A 20,076-nucleotide genomic window follows, 5' to 3' on the forward strand; every position below is an offset into this window, starting at 1 on the left:
TTAAGAAAGGAAGAAAGATAGAAACCCACTTCTTCGACCCGGGCGGAGGTCAGGAAAATCTTTCTTGCATATCTTGTATATGGATCACACCATGTGGAGACAGGATAGACAGATGGATAGATGGAGAGATCATCGATAGAGAAATAAAGAGATAGAAAGATAGGTCGTCAAAATGTTTGGGAGGTTCCATGCCTATAGACCAGTGTATATCTACAACAAACTCAGAGACTGGATAGATATATCAGATACGCGCTATGTCCCCGTCAGAGAGTTCAGGTCTACTACGTGAATTGCCTTATGAAGGGTTCAAGAGCGAGAGAAACGCAAAGAGTAGAAGCGTTTGTCTGGAGATGGGAAGGCGATGTGAGTTTCTCTCTTGGTGTATGTGAAAGAGCGACAGAGAGGAGAAGAGGAAAAAAAACGACGCCTGCAGAGACAGCATCCGTATAAGCCTCTCTTAGAAGATTCGGACGTTCGGCAGACATGGGAAACCCTGACGGGACTGATTGATCCTTATAGAACAAGCGACCATAATTCTTGAAGAGAAGCAAGTCTTCTCTAAGAGGCTTCCCCCCCATCCCTCTAGCTGAATGACGAGGGAGGGCTGAGGGGCTTGAAAGAAAGAAAGAAAGACAGGAGAGATAGACTGGTGAAGCGTTACCTAGAAAGAAGGACGGCTTCCTGTTCCGGTAACGTGGTCCCGGTTGTCTTGTCATCCTTAAGAGAGGGAGGGATGACTCTCTTGTCACAGATGCTATTCCATTCCACGCCTGTCTATAGGTAGATGGATTGATAGAAACTGCAGGGACTCATTCATAGCTGTGAAGATGGGGAGTTAGCTACCTACGAAGAATATTAGACAGATGCGTGCAAATAGATGTCTGTGTAGTTGTAAGTGAGACCAGGGAGAACAAGGGGAGGAGGGGTAAAGATTACGGGACGAACCAGGTGCGAGTGAGTCTTTTAGAAGAGTGATGGCGAAAAAAGACAGAAAGTAGAGGACAACGACAAAAAGAGTAGCTTACTGAAGAAACTTTGCTGTTGAGGAGCCTGTCCATCTCCACCCCCAGAGGGGGGAGCCCCGCCCCCACTCCCTCCGGATGAAGGGGCAGTACGGTCAACCATGAGGAGAAGAAGGAAATGAAAGATGCTATAGGAAGGAATCGCCGCTAGTAGAGAAGACGGGACGATAGGAGGAAACCAAATGAAATGCAGAAGCGATGATACACACTCGACTTTGTGGCTTCTTGTCGTGCTTTCTTTCCTCTGTACAAAAAATGTCTCTTAGATATATATGTAGAGAGAGAGAGATGCCGAATGTCCTCGTCCGGGTGAAAAACAGTAGAGAACACATAAAAGCAGCAAGCCGGTGGCTGATATTTCTCGTTTCTCGTCCTTTTTGTATCTCCAGCCACCGGTGACGGGCCCCCGACTCAGAGAGTAGCTGTGATTTCTCTTATTTACGGTTCTTGGATAGATTACGGTGAGAGAGAGAGAAAAAAAAAAAAGAGGACATGAGGGCACAGAAAGGAAAGTCTTCTGGCCTTCCAGGAACAGAAGTCGTTTTCTTGGGTCATTCCAGACTTTGAAAGCCAGAAAAGAAGCGGACAAGATGAGGAATGCTATTGCTGGGAGGGTAACCAAAACATATGGCCACGAAGAACGCTCGACTCTGTAAAAGGGGGGCGATGTACACAACAAGGTTCTTTGTCTGGAGCTCTGTAGAAGAAACCAACGAAAAGGATGAAGCGTAAAGATCACTGAGTCAGAAGCACAAGACGACTAAAAGACTGAAGTCAGCTGAGCAGGCTAAGGATTTTTATAAAGTAGAAAGAAAAAAGCTGTACAGATGGAAGGCATGTCGTGCGCTGGTTTCCTTCGAAACCAGGAAGGACAAGGGACACAGGTGTCCAGAGAGACAGACATACCAGAGAAGGTAAGACACTGACGAAGAAGAGAGAAGAGCTCGCTTCAGCTAAATAGCCGGGGGAAAACCGACAGCAGAAGAAGAAACAAGTCACCTTTATTAGAACATCGGGGAGAACGCATTTCGTCCCTTTGCGGCATGAAGACCCCTGTAACAACAGAACGAGCGCATGCAAGGACGGGAGAGGCGAAAGGCAACATGTTTCGAGGTTCGAAGATTCGGATATGCCACGAGGCAAGGACGAGAGGGGGGAAAGAGCTGAAGTGGACCCTGGCGACTCTCCTTCGTAGTGTAACTGAACATCACGCGTCTGCGTGTGTGTGTAAAAGTTCAAGTACCTCCTAGGATAGTGACAGTAGCGGGAGAATAGGACTACGCCGCTGACTGACTACATTCTCGGCCGTGCGGTTTTGGCGGTACGGACCGGGCTTATCCCCTCACGTGGGTCACTTCGGCTCGTGGCGCTTCGACCCGAAGGTCACAACACTCGGAGCTTCTCGTTGGTTCCACCGACACAGCGCTGCACTCAGAAGTGCAGCGGATATGCTGTCAACATCGGCAGTTGTGACACAGACTCTACGCACTCCGCTTCGGGAGCTCGGCTTTCTCCACCGCTTGCGCTCTCCACATGATGTGCGCCAGCAGGAGGAACCACATGGGCTAGAGCATTCTCCCGTCCGTGGTGCCCTTGCGAGATGCCCCCTTCCATACAAAGGTGCGGCTCTTTCGTGACGGGCATGCCGTGACGTTTCTGCCGCAATCGTGTGTCAAGAGTCGCACCATCTGGACAAGGCTGCAGCGGTTGGCACCAAACTTAGCAGTTACTTAGCTGGAGTCTTTACGTGAAGCCAGAACGCGACACCTCCTGCAGTGGGCAGCCATGATGAGAGCTTCATACACATTCTCCTCGAAACACACGTGACCCGTTCGCAGCACACGCGTGACACACTACGACACACAGCGTCGTTCGCGCGGAGGCGCGGCGCAGGCGTTCCACTACCCCGCACCGAAGGTGCTGTCTCCTCGCCAGCACTTCGGGCGTTGCAATAGCTCAAAATTCTCCGGTGTGAGGACCCCCCTGAGCGTCCCGTAGTTCTGCCATGTCTCTCCAGGCCCTGTGTCTCGCCACTTAACCAGAAACTGGCGTTCGGCCGTCGCGTTGCGCTTCTTTCGTTCGAGTCGGGATAGAACCATCTTGGCCGTTTTCTTCGCCGGGTCACCCGGGAGTGCCGCGCTGTTGAAGCTAAGGTGCTAACCTCCTGCCTGCTCTCCTGCAGTAGACGTGCTAACGCACTGAAACTTGACACTTGCGAAAAAGCCTAAAATTCACCGCACGAAGCAGAGGCGTCGTTGGGGGGACAACCCACAATACCAGCTAGGTCATTAGCTCGCTACTGTATGACAAACTGTAATGAAAGTTGGAAAACACGTTTACAATATCAGCTTCCCCTAGGAAGCATAAGCGTAACCTCTCCTTCGCTACCTATGCAACGGATGGTGTGGATCTGAAGAGACAGCCCCCAGCTGCGGGGAGGTCCAGTAACTCACTCCAAAGTGCCTAGTTTCGAGCCAGAAGTAGAGAATCCCTGGACTTACTCTGAAGGAACGGACGGAGTCCCCCGGAGACGTAGACTCCACGAAAGCTGCTCTCACCACAGGGAACGAGTCAACCGACGTGGCTGACTCGCACAAGCGTGTCCCCCACTCGAAACTCTCGCACGCATGAGTCTCCACGGACCCAGGAACGCGAGCTCTACTGTTACGAACCCCTGGGATCCACACTGAACGTGAGTTCCCTGCGGCAAACTCGAAAATATCACGCCTCGAGGGTTGACTTCGAGAGCGATCGCTCGGTCGCGGTTTTACACATTGCGCGATACGGTTGGCGGCAGCAATCGCAGCGAAGGCACACTGCCCTCGCTCCTGAGCTGCTGCGTCCTGGCAAGCATGTACGCGTCGCATGTAGTTCCCCCGTGCGAACTAACTTGAACCCACCAGATTGAATCCGGTTCTTCTCATTAAACACTCAGAAAAACAGGCTCCGTTCCTCGCACCAACAATACACAAGTCCGCAGAGTTCGCGAGTTCCTCATGAACATTCCCCGCGTCCACTATTCTCACAAGACCGTCCCGTCCGAACTGCACTTCAACTGAACTGTGTGACGCCTCGCTACTCGAGGGCGGCGCTCGGTCGACCGATGAAAGTGTCCCACCAGGACTCGACCTCAAGCTCAAATATATGTCCGTCGCGCTGAACGCCTGCCATCGTTGCTGACGCCGGGGGCCGGCGTGGGGGACATCTGGTCTGACTCTGTAACAGTTCGTGAGGTCGCGGGCTCCCGCCAAACGGAGTGAGCCGATATCGGCTTCTTGCGCAGCTTGTATAACCTCTCGAACACGCTAAGTCTGGGCGTCGAGGGTTCTGTCCACCGTCGCGATGCTGATGTCTGTGCCCGGTGTCCTTCTGTAGGGGGAGAGAAGACCGTCCCTGAGACCTTTTCCCCGCTGCCCGACGCGGCGCCTCTCGTTCCCACTGAATGTCGCACGTCTGGGCTGCTTGACTGCTCCCGAGAAACACAGATGGACGGTGCCGCTGTGCCCCCGGTACCGCTGAATATGGAGCTTGAGGACACGAAGTCTAGCTGCACTTGGCGACCAGATCGGTTCTCGTAGGTCGTCTCCAAAGCGTGGCTCGTGTCAAGCCCGGAAATCGCACTTGTGAGACTTCTCTTGTGCCGTAGAATGTACGCGTTAGTAGCCCGACGGCTCCGGTCCCAGTAAAGGCGATCGTACACCCCTCCAGCAGGAACGTACGCATTCGGTACAGCCTCGCATCCGTACGGTCCTCTGAGGTCGACCGCTCCTGTCTGGAGGCTTTGAAGAACTTCCTCTTTCGTAGGTTCTGATAAGAACCGTGGCTGGGGGGAGAAAGGGCGCGTTTTGGTTGCCGGGATGAGGCTTGTTACGGATTTCGTCTGGGAACGCTGTTCTTCGGTCGTTTGATTACGGCAGGATCCAGATGAGTGCCTCGGCTTGAAACCACCACCTGCGAAGGGTTCACCGGGGCTCGAAGGGAGGGCAGCACGGCTTCTGGCGTTGCGCTCCAACCCAATGAACCAAGAGGCGCCAAGAGAATTCGCAGATCCCAGCCAGTCGCTTCTTCGGAGGACTGTTAACTTTCGGGGCACTGGACTGCCTGCACGCTTTCCTGGAAGGTGGCTGTCAGCTCTACCTGGACAGCGCGGTTGTGCACCCGGCTGACCCAGGAGGAGCTCAGGCTTCGTGACGGACGTCAGGCGGTATCTTCTCGCCTCACGTCTCGCCCCGTCGCACGTGGCGCCGGTTTTAGATTTCTCAGTCGGTCTAAAACGGGGGGCCTGCCTGCTGTTTCTGGTTCCAAGCCACTCCTCTTCGGGCCAGGGAGTCACCGGCGGTTTTACAGCCTGTCGAAGCTGCGGAACTGCCTTCGTACGAACACGGGGGATATCCGTCTGAGTGCTCATGTCCGTACTCGCGCACAGTGTACTGGTTCGTTCGCGGTCGGCTACAGGGTAGTAGTGGAGCAGCTCGTCTTTAGACAGTGCAGTCAGGCGGCGGGGCCGATGCAGGCTGTCTGCATCCATCACGCAGCTCGGCTCCGTGACCACAGAAGACCCCTCTGAAGCACTCGTTTCCACGCCCATGCTTAGAGCAATCGTCTCCGGTTTCGGCCGAGGCTCAAGGTCGGGCCGACTTCCCGTGAGTGCACTCAGGGGGCCACACGTCGCACCTGGTCGGGAAACGCTTGGCGGTGGCTCCGATTGATGGCGCTCCTGCGCAGGACGACCGGTTAGTGATACACGCCACTGTGGATCACACCCTACTGTGGCGACAAGCGGGCGAGTCCCCGTAGTAGTCTCTGACGTCCTGGTGGTTGCGCTTGCAGCTGGCCGTTCTATCTGACCTCGATAGCCTCTCGCTGGACTACCACCAGCTTTAGGTACTCCCTTCTCCTCAGAGAGCTCCTGCAGCGCTGACCCCTGGGAGACCCCCGCAGTCCGATTTCCCGAGTCTTCGCGGTGTTGTGCAAACCGGGCATGAGCGTAGCCGTCTGTGAACCTTCTGTCGCTGTGTCTTGCACGTGCAGGGGTGCAAAGACCCGTAGTGTCCAGCGTCCTTGTAGCTGTAGTGCGACGGCGGGGCCTCGCTGGACTGGTGGTCTGGAAGTCTTCAGCTGTCTGGCCAAGAGACTCCCTGGTGCGGGTCTCAGGAAAGCTGGGTGGACTGCTGACGACGGCACACCCGGCGTCATCCGAGCGAAGGGTCTCGGCTGCAGCGGCTTGACCGGTCTCACTGCGCCGAACTTGTCTTGCTGGCGAAAATGTTTCCATCTGGCCCCCTGTTCCTGTGAGAGGGCGGGTTCTCCGGCGCACCTTGGCGCCCCCAAGTAGCGGTGCATCTCTTCCGGAGAGATAGCTCTTGATAGCTCCGCGCGATCCGCGTGGAAGTAGGCTAACCTCGCGGGCGACCCCCTTTGCGCCGTCGCCAGTCTGAGTCGTAGCTAGGGTGTCGGTGATAGAAGCCGTTTTGCCCTTCAGTCGGAGGTCTTCAGGCTTCTCCTGCCACTCCCCCCCGGCGACAAGCTGGAAAGAGCTGAGATGAACCTCCCCTTCGAGGCCCTTTGCTGTACCGGCTCCATCTGCGATGTTGTACTCCTCGTCGCACGAGACGTGTTCCGCTGCCACCTGCGCACTTCGGTTCCCCGCTGCAGGCTCATCGAAGTCCGAGCGCTTCCAGGTGCGGTTCGGAGTATCCCTTTGCCGGCGTACTGCGGCGCATGAGTCGCCCGGTGTATGCGCGGCGTCCCCGTTGCAAGGACGATCTGATACACTGAAGCGCAAGCGAGCACGCGGGCTTTGTGTCTGCGTTGCCCTAAGCGGAAGGAACTTGGTGTCGTCGACCTTCGTGGCCGAGGAAGGGCCGAACCACGAGCGTCTCCGTAGATCGACATGTAAAGAACGCCCTGCAAAATCCTCGTCAGCATACAACGCACACTTCGGTCTGTGTGAAAGTGCCTTGCACTGTAGAGGTCTCTTGATACAATCTCGGCTGCGTGCAGCAATCCTGTGAGTGGACGACCTCCCAGTCCTGTTTCATGACTCAGCCCTTCGGTGTTAAGTAACAACACCACTACTACCCGCCTCTTCACTGAGGCGCCCGGCTTCCGTGCACCTGTGACTCCCCGGCGCTCAGTCACAGGAGCGCTGATGTATTCAGTTCACGCGGTGTGCAGCACAGTCAGAATGGCTCAAGCTGTCCAACGAGCTGCGCCGTCATATGTCCGTCCTCACCTGAGAACGAAGGCTGACCTTCCGTCCCGCCTTCGGCATCTCCCGTTCCTTCAAAAGAACGCCCATTAACCGGGTGCGAGGGGTGGGTCAGCCCGTAGGATCTGAGAAAGTGGGCCAGGTGCTCAAGTGCGACCAGCTCCTCAACTATAGGAGGCGGCTGGTCGCAGCTTTGCTCGACGAAGGTGCGTTGAATGTTCTCGGTGGGATGGAGAGACAGGTTACTAAGTTGTTGCTCCGGTTCGTGACGAGGGACCTGCTGGCTTCGCTTCTCCGGGGAGCTCTCCCTGTTAGAACGGTCAACCGAGGTGGTGTCCTTAAGCAAGGTCACGCAGTCGCAGTTGGAATAGCCCTCTAGTTTCATGTTAGCGCCGGTCAAAGGCAATGCCACGACGTCGGAGAAGTCGCGTCGCCCGCACCAAGTAGGTGAGTCCGTATCGTGAAGCGCCTTCTCCCAGAGTGACGGATCAACGGAGGCTTCGATACTGCGTGGCTTCGCCACCTCAGTGCACGAGTGTTGGTCTGCTGTTGGAGGTAGTCTAGACTGCTTGCGACTCGTCGTATCTCTTGAACTGCAGCCTCTCTGTTCGGTCGGCCGTGCTGAGAAGAGCCGGTCCTTCTTTCCTTGGACACCACGGCAGAGAACACCATTCCCCACTAGCGATAAGGGTCGCCTCAGGAAGACGTCTATCGACTTGGGCTTCTGGTTACCGGTCACGGGACTTGAGGGACACGAAGCGGATCGTCGAGGACGATGCCTAGCTGGCGGGAGTTTCGGGGGACTCTGGGAGGGGACAACTGAATTGTTGGGCACGGTCACAGGGGGACTGTTTCTCGACGTGGGGCACGGTGTGGTGCTGTCTGGTGCTGGACTCGTAGACTTGACACCCTCGACGGGTTTCATCTTAGTCTCAAGCTTTTCTTTGAATTCTGTTGTTTCTGCGGCTCGTCCGTCCGCTGTGTGAAGGCAGTGAAAACAAGACAGCAAAAGAACTCTGCCTTCGGTGAGTCAAAGCCCCGTGACACGACAAAGGAACCGCTACCGTGGGCAAGGCGGGAGCCCAAATAACGCCCAGCGCGGACGGTTGAAATATGGAAGTGCCTGCCTCGAGTATACTAAGAGTGCGGGCGCGAGATCGCGGTCCTTCCGCTGTTCTCTCGTGTATTCCTACCTCCTTCGAGGAGGACAGCTCCCTCAGGTTGCCCGGGTGTTGCCACCCGTGGCCGCGAGGTTGCTTTCACGTCCAGGTCTGCCACCTTGGCTAGAGGCTTCACTGCGCGGTACCCAACACCCACTGAGTGCTGCTCGCGAAGAACAAGACGGATCAGGTCTTCGTTCAAAGCAAGAACCCCAAAGTCTGCAGCCGATGCCAGCGCAGCAGTGCAGTATCCTTGAACAACGTCTACGATGCTGCGTTCGACGTCCTTCTCTTCGCCACTTATATTCCCTTTAGTTGTTTCCCCATGTCCCGCACTCTCGTACGCTGCCATTTTCTCTTTCCCAAGAGAGTTATTGTTCTCCCTAGACTCAGGAGGCTTCTCCTTAGGAGTATATGCGATCTCTGCGGAAAGAAGCTGACTTAGGGGCCTACTAGAGAATGCACTAAACGAGGAAACCGCGATCAACGGAAACGCGAATCGCGGCGATGCTGTGCCAGACAACAGCGAACTGCCATCCGACTCTTGCTTTTTGGCAGAGTGTTCTGCTTGGCTGTTGCTCGTTTCGTGTGTCGCAGGTGGAGTGGGCCGCCTGCGGATGCCTTGTTGTAGAAGGCTGTGTTGCCCGAGAACGCCGCCTTCACCGTGCTGGCGCCCGGTGTTCTCTTGTCTCTGATAGCCGAGCGAGTCAGCGTGTTGCCAGGTTCTGTCAAAACCGGGAGGATAGGAAAAGGACCTGATGTCAAAGCTGGTGGAAGTCTTGAAAAGTGGAATACGGCTGATCGTAGTTAAGGTGTCCGCTCGGCTTCGGATGCTAGAGGGCGTGATCACGGCTGGCGCCGAGAAGCCTTTCCGGAAGTCCGTCGATGCTAAGCGTGCGAGTATGTCTGAGACTGTCTTCCACCTTCTAGCGGGCTCCTGGGTATTTGGCGCAACAGACCGGGAACTGTCGGCGGGTTCCGCCACTTCTGACACTGGGCCGGTCTCCATCGTGCCGGCCACATGAGGAGCACAACCCCAGACTGGTTTACCACGTCGAAGACACCACTCTCCCGTGTCGCCAACGATAGAAATAAAAAGGTGATGAGAAACCTCCGCTGTAACGCATTACAACTTATCGGCACTGTGTGCCGCGGTCTCCTCAAGTGATCAAGAAGCTGCCCTTCATCTGCAAAAGTGCTTGAGGACCGGCTGTCGCTGTCCTGTCTCCGGGCCAACTTCATCGATACTGTGGTCAGCCAGCCGTAAGGCAGGCCATTGCAGGTACCTTGCCCTCACCGCTTCTTGCGGCAGACTACCAAGCTGTGTCTCCCGTGTTGCTGGGTGGCAGGCGTTTCTGAAGTGTGGGGACGGTCCCGCAATCAAAGCATGCACTTCTGTAAACAAGGAATTTTAGTTGGACTTGCTCTTCTCACATCAGCCCTCGCCAACCTCAGCCAGCATTGGTGTAGGGTCCGGGGCTGCCTCCGGGGAGACTGGGAGCAGAGGCCGTGGCGTCGTGAGGGGGCCCCTTGTGCTCGGGAGCAAAAAGCATCTCGCTGTCTGCTTAGCAGTCTCAGACAGCCCCGCCTTTCGGCGAGTGGAGCGATCTTTGCTAGTGCACCACTTAATCACCTCGATGTCGCGTCGAGTGTCCGGGCGCTGGCCGGAATGGCGCTGTCCTTCCTAGTAGCCTAGCTGTCACTCCTCTCTTGTCTTCGCTGGCAGATCTAACCTGAAACGGGCGTGCGTAGATACAGGAAGGGACGTTTCAAGGAGTGGCAGACAGCCTGCGAGGTGACCGGAGTTCACTTCAGTCGCCGCGCCGAGCCCTAGATGACTGAATAGTGAGACGGCCGGAGCCAATGCCTACACTACCAGTCGTAGGGTGTTCACAAAAGAATCAACATGGCGAATTCTGGAACCGTTCCGGGAAAGCTTGTGCGGCATATCCTTCGTTCCGAAAACTACGTTGATCCAGCTACTATGACTCGAACTCTGGGCGCAGAGTGTGCGACCCGTGCAACGATGCCGGATGGAGGCGATACGAACACGTGCGGCCATGGTGTGGAGCTTTCTCTTCAGCAACTATGTCAGACGCTAGGTCCCCTAGGTGAATACCCGACCTGGCTCGAAACCTTTTTATCTATGGAGTAGTGGTGACAACGATTGCACGAGGGTCAGAACACGCAGGGAATGAGGCGGTTTGAAACATTCCAGCTAACTCCAGCGAGATCAACAGACGGCGCAAGCGCAGCACAGCTCTGGCCAAGCTCATGGCAACCTAGCACATCAGCGAAAGGAGCTAATAGTGCTTTCGTCCCAGCTCCGGGTGATACCCGCGTAAGATCGTGGCTAAGCGATATCGCGACGGAACTCCCGGACACCCTGCAGACTGTTAAGTGTGGGGGGGGTGGCCCGGGGGCAAGCAGCTTTCCCAGTTGGTTCCAGTCCGACAGCACAAAGAGGTCCCGGTCTCCCCCAAAACAGGCCATTCGAGCGTATACTAGTTAAAGGCAAAACAGTGCGGCAGCAGACTTTACACGGAGACACTGAGACGGAGTCTCATGGTGTGGGGTGGGACTGGCGTATTTCCGTTGCTGTGCGCAGGCAAGTCGATAGACTTTGTGCATTCGGACCTTGCAAGGATGACTAAGGAACTGCAGTGTGTCCGATCCCAGTGTCGAGAGGAGGAGGCGAGACTAGAAAAAGAGACACTCGAAACCCGAAGTTTAGTGAAGAAGGCGACGGAGAAGCTCGACATCACCCGAGAGCAAATTTCCAAGGAGAAACAGAAGATCGCTGCCCTGGAAGCTCAAGTTGCCCGAAATCAAGCCAGAATCGACCTTATTCTCCGCTTCATCACGAACCCCGAAGATACCATGCCAGCCCGCCCGGGACTGACCCGGGAGCGCGTACTGCCCTAGAAGAGAATCTACTATACAAGCGACTTAACGGATGCTGACGGAATGACTCACCGTCGCAGTTTCGTCCACTCCGGAATTCAGTATAGGAGTAGAGGCAGAATAACCACCCCAGACACCGCACGCACGATTATGGTCCCCCGCCACATCACTAAGCAGCTGTCGGCCGGCTGGGTTCTAAAGCCGATACTCACGGTCATGTGTACCCGTGCCGGCTTTGGTCCGGAAGGGTAGAACAGGGGACTGTTGGCTGTCCTGGAAGCCCTAGTCGCACAGGGGCCGGTGACCGAATAAGCTAGGTGACGAGAACGGACCCTTCTACGAAACCCCTGAAAGGAAAGGGCTGAAACGCCTGGAGCATTCTTTCTCGAATGTGCGGTCACGTCATGAGACTCAGGAGCTAGATGTCCACCCAGGTCGTCCCGGCGAGCCCGGTTTTCCGCTGGCTGATAACGCCTCCACATAAACTACTCTATTCTCAGCTATTGATGTCAGGAAGAACCGATGAAAAAAGTGTCCCATCAGTCCGGTGAACTCGAACCCCATTCACCCAGAAACCGGGCGAGAGCCCAGGGCTCCGACCGTGTCGCGCTTCTGAAGGCTTTCTATTGTTTCTCGGCTCGGCTTTGCCTCGGTGTGCTAGGGTGCTCCAATAATTAGCCTCGCTTGCACCCTGGCGGACGAACAGTCAGTCCGCCCGATCTCACTCTGCTTGGAGGGGACGAAATAGAACCGAACACCGGAAAGAAAGCGACGTACCAGTGGCGCGCCGCAATCGTGTTTTCAGCCGGTCCTAGTTTCTGCGGGGCTCCACACAGTGTTTTTTGCCCTTGATGAGAACGTAGTTTTTCGAGCCGACAGTTGTGCCTGTGCTTCTGCGCCCCGTGTCCCTATTTCGCAGTGGCCCTTTCAGCAGCGAGTCTACGCTTTTGGACGAACGTCCATTACCGGGCAGTCGTGACGTCCCAAGCTGATCTGGCATCTGCCTGTTGCCGTGCAACGGTCCTCGGTGCATTCGCTTTTTCTGTTCCGACTAATCATCAAACGGTCGGGAGCGGGGAGCACTTTTTCGGTGAAGAGCCCGTGCGGTAGACGAAAGAAGCGTCCGCTCTCTTCTCAACAACCTAGGAGGTGCCAGCTCTCCGGGGGCAGTTCCGTGCGATCTGAGTGGTGCCGTTGCGCAAGTGCAGGCGTGCTGTCCTTGCCGATGGGGGAGAGGTAAAAAGGCTCCGAACATCCTTCGACGGCAAACCATAAGGCCAGGATTCTGTTACCACTTCGTCAGGTGCTGATGGACTCGAAGCTGCCCAGAGTTATGCCCGGGCAAGTCTTGAGAGAAACAGACGAGATACGCAGGAATTTTTACGCTACAAAAGATACCAGGACTGCCGCCCTGAAGCGTCGTATCACGGACAGCTCGCTCTCTACGCAACTGCTGTCCGTTCCCGAGGCACGGTTCATGTTTAGAAACAGTTGCCCACTTGTCAGCTTAGCCCCGGCAAAGAGAGGGGAGAATGCGGAACACAGCAGACAAACTGTAGGCGGAGGCGGTGCGTGTGCGCACTGCCGAATACCGAAACTAGCTGGACAGAATGAAGAAGCGAGGAGTGGCCTTTGTTGCTGTGACTCGCTCATCATGGCTGGCACGCCGACTACCCGCCGGGACTCCATAACCTCGGGAGCCACTCTTGACAGCCCCGGCACCTCAGCCTCAGACTTGGTCTATCACGAAGGCGAGAACTGTACTGCCCGCTCGCCGGGCGACACTACTCTGCTGGGGAATGGCGACACTCATAGGACCGCACGCATTTCGCGGGAGAAGGAGCTCGTGTGTCTTCCTGATCTTGTGAACCCGTTAGCGGGTTCTGAAGAGGGCGACCGGGAGGGCACGAATAGCACGGACGGTGGTGGGGCGCCCCAGTCTGAGAACTGCGAGGGAGATGCGATGTGGTTGTTCTGGAAAGTCCGCGAATCCGGCAGCACCCTGGACGGTGCTAATTCGGTACAGCTATGCAGACGCTCGGAGAGCGGGAGTCCCCAAGAGCCAGTAAATGACGGCGACTCGACTGTTTCACAGGAAGTAGACGTGGACGAAGAAAATGAATCCGACTGCCGAGGGGAAGACCAGTCGTTGAGTAACGCAGGATATCTCTGCATTCAGTCTCGACTTTTAGACGCCGTAGGCGATTCGCTCCCCTTCAACTTGAGTTTGATTGTTCGCCGGCGTCGTCAGCAAGTCCGTTATTCTCTCGGCCATCGGTTGTCGTTCCAGACGCGCTGGGCGTTTTCACGGGCCCCCTGGGTGGTCTCTCGTACTATTCCTGCGTTTGGCGAGTAGGTGATCCTAAGATACATGCCAGTTTTCACGATATGCATTGGTGTTCTTCCCCTCCATGTCGACGTGTCTCTCGCACAGACGGAGTCTACTTGAGTGAGGTACGCTGCCGTTCTTGGTTTTTGTTTGTGGACTCTCCTCTGCTCACCGGCGGCCGTCTGCGCGTTCGTTTCTCGACGGCGCAGTATCATGAATCCGCGCATAGCCGCATGCGATAGCCAGGTAAACCAAGCTGTCAGTCTTTTTTGATGACGTGATCTTTGATAGGTTTAGAGAAGTCCTTGCGATGCTCTGTACAAGTCCCGCGTCCCTCGTTCCAGGGAAATTGGAGTGTTCGCGATGCGACAGGAGCCCGCCATCCCCTTGGGTTCGGGGGCGGAGCAGTTCCCTTTTTTCTGTTCCGCTTGGAGGCATCTATCCAAGATGGCGGAAGCCAGACATCTGGGGTGACCAAGCGGTCTATCGTACGGTTCGGTATCTTCGCTCAGTTGCGCTGATAGGAACCCGGGTCCTCCGCCGGGGTCAGTATTCTATACGGAATCGGAATCTTTTTCTCTAGACGCTTGTTCGCGTTCAAACGCAACAACATGGGTCGACGTTTGTTCCCTGCGACTTCTCTGCCCCCGAAAATTACAACTTGCCAGGTCGTATCACTAAGTTGCCAGCGAGCCGCTGCAGACGTCACTCCAGTAGAGAAGCTACGGGGCCACTGAAAGGCTAGAGGCATGCAATAGCCCGTCGGCCACGAAACACGTGACTTCCGAGCGTAGCCCAGGAGGAACTTCTAGTCAGGAGAGGGCTTCAGTGACAGTTCGACTCGGGTGAGCGAGACCTGCAGAACCACATAAATAGTAACAGGAGATTTCCTACTCCGAATGTACTTGTGTTGCGAAGAAAACCCGAGGAATTGAATTCTGGGTACCTTGACCCTGTAAACAGGATAACGTCGGCTTTCCGGCTGAATGTCACAGCATTCACCAGGTGGCGTCCCCGTTCTCTCACCAGCCAGCACGAATCACTGTGGACACCAAGAGAGCCTCGGCCTTCCGACAGAATGTCACAGCATTCACCAGGTGGCGTCCCCGTTTTCCCACCAGCGAATACCGATCACCTTGAGCTCCTACCATCAATCCACATACAACTCACAACAGCCTTGATCCCATCCATTGATGTGCGGTGTTGCGGCGTCTGCTCGTGATCCGAAAAAACTCAATGCCCAGTAGCCTTTCTCCTCTGGGCAGCGACGACGTTCTGGAGTTCCTGTCGCTTCGCCTTGCCACGGCGGTGGGTTCCCAATCGCTTCTTTGCGAACTTCAGGGCGCGCTTGGTAGTGGCAGCGGAGCCGATCTTGATCAGTTCAATCATGCGCCGCTCGTACGGTGCAAACCCAGCAACTTGTCGGATGATTTCGCGGATGCTGCTGATGCGCGGAGAGAGCTTGCGAGGTCTACGGGACGGCCGCTCCGGCGGCGTTTTCTTGGTGACGACGTAGCCACGCTTCAAACCAACTGCGAGATATGCAGAAGTCACAGCGACAACTGGTCTCATTTCTCGCACTCTGTATCGTGTATCAAAGGAACGTCCAGCCTCTGCGTTAACCGTGTTCAGAGGTGAAAAGAGGCACATTACTTCTGTCTGGAACTGAAAATCGGTCACGCCGCTCCTTGTGAACACACAGTGTGCTTCGGTACAGCCTGAGTCAACGCAAATAAAGGAAGTGCCGACCCGGAAAAAGTTCTCCAGCTTCGACAGGTGGCCGTACACATGCGGGAGTCCTCACCGAGCGGCGCTAAAACACGTGAAAGCTCACTCCACCGTTCTCTCAGCGGTAATGCTACGTCATTCCGCTGAAAGAAAGCGTACTCCCCCGTATACAGGATATTGCCTTGAAAACCTAACTTGGTGTTGGCCGTTGACCGACAGGTACGTGACCACGATTGTGCACACCGGAACGGAGATAGTCCTGGACTCTATGGGTACGTTGTTCACTGACGACCCTCGCCTGACCCCGACAAGACAGGTGACTCAGATCACGTGCTGCATGCTACTTGAGGACCCATAGCAATGAGGACAAAGTACGATAATAAAGGACACCCCCCGGTGACCGCGCCTGAACGGAATCGTCGGCCAAGTGCACAGCATTGGCAATGTCATCCACCTGCTATGCTCCAGTTCCATCTTCGGGCGCAGTCTCTGTTCACTGGTGCCCCATCCCTGCCGATCCGCCGGAGTACCTCAGTACGCCAACTTCCCTACGTGTAGCAAAGGGAGCCTGGGCTCGACGAAACCAGATACCGTGTGGACACGTGACAAATGGCCGACAGCTTCGCGTTACAGAAGAACAGGAGACTGGAGCAGAGCAACTCACGCCAAATCGCAAGATGCAAAGAAAGTGGGCTATACGATGAACAAAAACTTTTGCATGTCCTTGCAACCACGCACCTGCGATCCCGGCCATGTTGCAGAGGGTAGTGACTTCGAAGAAAGGCCCCAAAAACTACTAAGCACAGAGTAGGAACACCGGAAGAACTCCCTCTGCCTCGGTCCGCGCGTGTGTAGTCCCAAACCGTTGACTCCTCACGGCTCTTCGGACCTGCTCCTCTGCCGTAGTAAAATGTGGGAAGGAAAATAAAAAACAAGGGCGTACAGAGCACCGTCTAATAAACGAGCCTTCTGGTGGGTGATTGCTCTGTATCGGTGTTGCGAGCCACTCTGCTTAGCGTGTGGGGTACCTTTAATTGGTCCTCTCGACGCGGTTTGCAGGGAGCGATGAGTCAGCTCAATGTTTACACAAGCGTGTTGCTCCAACAAATTCAAACCCACTTTGCACGGGCCCGCTGACTGAACCCGAATACACGACGGTTGTTTTTCTCGAGCGGCACCCGCCGTGTCCTTCCCCACTATCTCCTGACGCAGCCCCCGTCACCCCCTGTCGGGCTGTCCGACGTCACATCCTGGCAATGCCCGAACAAATAACTGCTCGTTCATTTCTTTTGTCTTACTGTCCCCGGGACTTCTATTTCTCCGTGAACAAAAGCCTCCCCTCCCCCACCGGTCAAGCTCGGGTGCCTTGGGGGCCTTGAGTTACAGCGCCGGACCGGGGCGAGCGTGAGGGGTTGTCGACGTGTTTCCAGTTCTTTAGGGAGCACCTGCTTCACGCAGACTGTCTCGAGGGAAAGTCTCCCTCGAAAAGTATCTGCGTCGATACAGTCTGGACACAGCAGTTTAGGCCCGTAGAGAACTGGAAATACGTCGACAGACCACGCTCGCGGATACCCGCGGAGGCGCTTTGCAAGTAGATGAGGCAAAAATGTAAGTACGTCGATGAGGCTGTCCCTCCGTTCGGAAGCGTGCTTGGGTCATTAGTCGTTTTGCGTTCGTTCCCTTGACAGGTGTGTCTTTATATAACGGGTATGCAGTAGAGCCGCCAAGGGCTGAAGTGCCGCTGTTTGTCCTGGCCTCGGAGACGGGCGTGAAAACCACATCTGTATGTCTTCATTCTGGCGGTGCGCGCCCCATGCGGACGGTTCGTTTTCATTCCCATGAATTCAGCGGGGCATTTTATAGAAACTCGCGCTGAACTGCACAATTTCATCGTGTTCAATGAAGGGTCCTCTGCCCCGCAATGGAGGCTCTGCCTCCTAACAAAACCCGGTGCTACTGGGAGTAAAGAGGTGTCAACGTCTCGTCTACTGACTGTGCTGTGTGGGGCCCGCCTAGGCCGAAGGTGAAGAGTGAAAAGCGGAAACTGGCTAGTCGCCACAACCCACTTCACGTCGATCTCCTAACAGACGCCGGCGCGCACCCGTCCGAGATCTCGCCAGGGAAGCCCATCTGTACGAAAAAAAGTTTGCAGGTTGATGACGGGGAAGATTTTGAAGATGATCTTGTTCCAAAGGGGCTCAGCAAGAAGCTTCTTCGCCTCGTTGACCGCCAGCAACGTGCTGATCTGTAAGTTGGAATGCCCCAATTTGTCCGAAATCTGTCGTGGGTGAAAGTATGTATACCCGACTTCCAATGCTGTGGATTTCTAGTTGGGCCACGCGGCGAAGGATGAGCGTCCATCTCCGACCCAGTGACGAGACTTCGTATCCCTTATCGCTCTGATGCCGAAGTGCGTCCGCAATCTACCGATTGTAGTCCGTGTGCATCGAGTCGTCTCCGTATTTTGTTTGCGCTGATATAGCGTGTACGGTTCTTTTGGAATTTTGATTTGCTGACTCATTGGCTACCGATGGGGTCGCCTCGAACTGAAAATGTCGCGCGTAAGTACGTGCCTGTTCTCGTCTGCGTTTCTGTACAGCCGAACATCTGAGTGGGTTGATGGTAGCGACGCGAGTTCAGAGGATAGCTCCGCGGATCTTGACTTGGTTGAAGATGGCGGGTTCGGGGTTGAAGACGAGGAAGTCGCAGAGGATGAGCTGTTCATGCAGCGACAGCAGGCGCGGCAAACTGCGGCTGCGACAGCGGCTCCGACCCTTGCAGACTTCGTTCTGAAGAAGCTTCAGGAAAAAGAAGCCGGAGAGCGGGTGAGACTGATTATCTGGATCTGTCGTCTACAGTATACGTATGTGATACTCGACAGCACGGAAGGTGCATGTCTCAGCCCGCTGACCTGAAAGGACGAGCACAATGATGATGGAACTTGACAAGCATATATCCGAGCGTCGGCAGTTGCTGATGCGTGAGGATATCCGAACTGTGATTGCCTGAGAGCTCTCCAACTTTCAACTGCTGCATCCGTTGCGCGGGCAACGCTGTGATGGTTTTGGTGTATCGACGTTCATGTTCGAAGTCAAGTTGTTCTGTTCTGTTTACAGGACGACGTCGACCACGAGGATCAAGCAGGGGACTCTCTCCCACCCAAAGTTGTTGAAGTTTATACGGCAATGGCCGCGTTTCTTCAGAAATACCGAAGTGGACGCATGCCTAAAGCTTTCAAAGTTCTTCCTCGCCTGCAGAAGTGGGAGGAGATTCTTCTTCTTACTGAGCCTCAGAACTGGTCGAAACAGGCCATGTTCGGAGCTACCAAAATCTTCTGCAGCAATCTGTCTAGTCCCATGGCGCAGAGATTTCTTTGTCTCGTCTTGTTGCCAGCCGTTCGAGATGATATCTCCACGAACAAAAAGCTCAACTACCACCTTTACCACGCACTGAAGAAGGTGAGGCTGAATCTTTTTCCAACGCGACACCTTGTGCCCTGGAAATGCATCGTGGCTCATCCCCGTAGCTGCCGCGTCCTGCGGGCCTTCGGCCCGTTCGTGGAGGTAGGAGGCAGCCCCCGATTTCATGAGCCAAAATTGAGAGCGTTCCCTCTCCGAAGAGTCTCCGCGCCTCGGGCGATGCATCGGACCTCTTATCAAGGGGACGCCACATTTCCCTCCACTCATCTTGTGGCGTTGGCGTGTTACACTTCATACTGACGGGCTGTAAAATGTATACATGCGCGTACCACAGTTCAAACCCCAATGCATGCAGTGGGATCCCGTTGTGTCAAGTGGGTGTCACCATGATGATTGACAACACTCTGACAGTCCTATGTGTGGTTTGCCACACAGATGACGACGTTGTTGTCGCCCCAGGCTGATTGCTGACTGCCCACTTCCTTTGGCGTGCCGCCTTTCAAGCGCATTGTCAGTTTTGATCTGGTACTTGGCGTGCATTGCATACATCTCTGTACAGGCGCTATTCAAGCCGTCCGCGTTCTTCAAGGGCATCTTTCTACCGCTTGCTTTGGACGGCTGCTCTAGCAGAGAGGCGATCATAGTTGGGAGCGTGGTGGCTAAAGTCTCCATCCCTATGCTTCACGCGGCAGCCGCGCTCATGCGTCTTGCGTTCGTTCCGGCGTCCGAGTGGCTGCCCGCTGTTAGCGTGTTGATGGCTGTCTTGATAAACAAGAAGTATGCTCTTCCCTCGAAGGTGCGCGCAGAGGCAGATCTAGTACAGGTTGCTGAAACAAACTAGCCTTACAGTATCTGTTACCCGTGTGAAGAGTCCTTAGCGGACGTGTTCGTTAACATTCGCTGAGCAACCAGCGTGGACGAGAGGATGATAAGACAGACCGTTGAAGCCAGTTCTGCTTCTGACGGTGAATGATGCGAAGCGGTCGACCAATCTCTTCTGAAAACCGCATGCGTCCACGGGTGCAATTGCATGACTTGGACTCAACTTTTCGGATTTCTGTGGTGTGATAGTGCTGGGGGAGTGGAACGCAGGAGACACTCAGGCCTCTCGTGTTGCGTCCCGTGTTTCTGCGGTGACTTGTCTGGGGGCTTCATTTTCCTTCTGCCACAGAGCCCGTTTGCGTTCGTATCTGCGGTTGGGGGGATAGAATAGTCAGCCCCCACTCGTTTATTCCAAACGCCACATGAGTCCTGTAACTTGTTTCCAACTTTACATAAATTGCAGTTTATGCTCCGAACTAAA

At 55.2% G+C, this 20,076-nt stretch overlaps 3 protein-coding genes across 3 annotated transcripts in view; 1 reads left to right on the forward strand and 2 right to left on the reverse strand.

Annotated features, from left to right (window-relative positions):
- Positions 1–5,871: 5,871 nt before the first annotated feature.
- Positions 5,872–9,402, reverse strand: CSUI_009234 (uncharacterized protein; the record flags this gene model as incomplete). The annotated part of the gene is made up of 3 exons (XM_068069350.1): positions 5,872–6,929; positions 7,258–8,211; positions 8,427–9,402. Coding segments are annotated over 3 exons (2,988 nt in total), but the record flags the coding sequence as incomplete, so codon positions are not given.
- A 5,326-nt stretch (positions 9,403–14,728) lies between these two features.
- Positions 14,729–16,527, reverse strand: CSUI_009235 (60s ribosomal protein). Its single transcript, XM_068069351.1, has 2 exons — positions 16,093–16,527; positions 14,729–15,158 (listed from the first exon to the last, which is right to left on the reverse strand). Exons 1-2 carry the CDS (start codon positions 16,106–16,108, stop codon positions 14,860–14,862), a joined length of 315 nt encoding a protein of 104 aa, XP_067918673.1. The 5' UTR covers positions 16,109–16,527; the 3' UTR covers positions 14,729–14,859.
- CSUI_009236 (bystin protein) overlaps positions 16,430–20,076 on the forward strand; it is a gene marked incomplete at its 3' end in the record, with an annotated part of 4,485 nt that continues 838 nt past the window's right edge. The window contains exons 1-5 of the mRNA XM_068069352.1: positions 16,430–16,962; positions 17,371–17,601; positions 17,954–18,179; positions 18,471–18,812; positions 19,333–19,569. Of these exons, the coding sequence (XP_067918674.1) occupies positions 16,961–16,962; positions 17,371–17,601; positions 17,954–18,179; positions 18,471–18,812; positions 19,333–19,569 (1,038 nt within the window). The 5' untranslated portion in view covers positions 16,430–16,960. The remainder of the gene's footprint in view (positions 16,963–17,370; positions 17,602–17,953; positions 18,180–18,470; positions 18,813–19,332; positions 19,570–20,076) is intronic.

Source organism: Cystoisospora suis, assembly GCF_002600585.1.
Source record: "Cystoisospora suis strain Wien I chromosome Unknown contig_5450, whole genome shotgun sequence".
In the NCBI taxonomy this organism is placed as follows: domain Eukaryota; phylum Apicomplexa; class Conoidasida; order Eucoccidiorida; family Sarcocystidae; genus Cystoisospora; species Cystoisospora suis.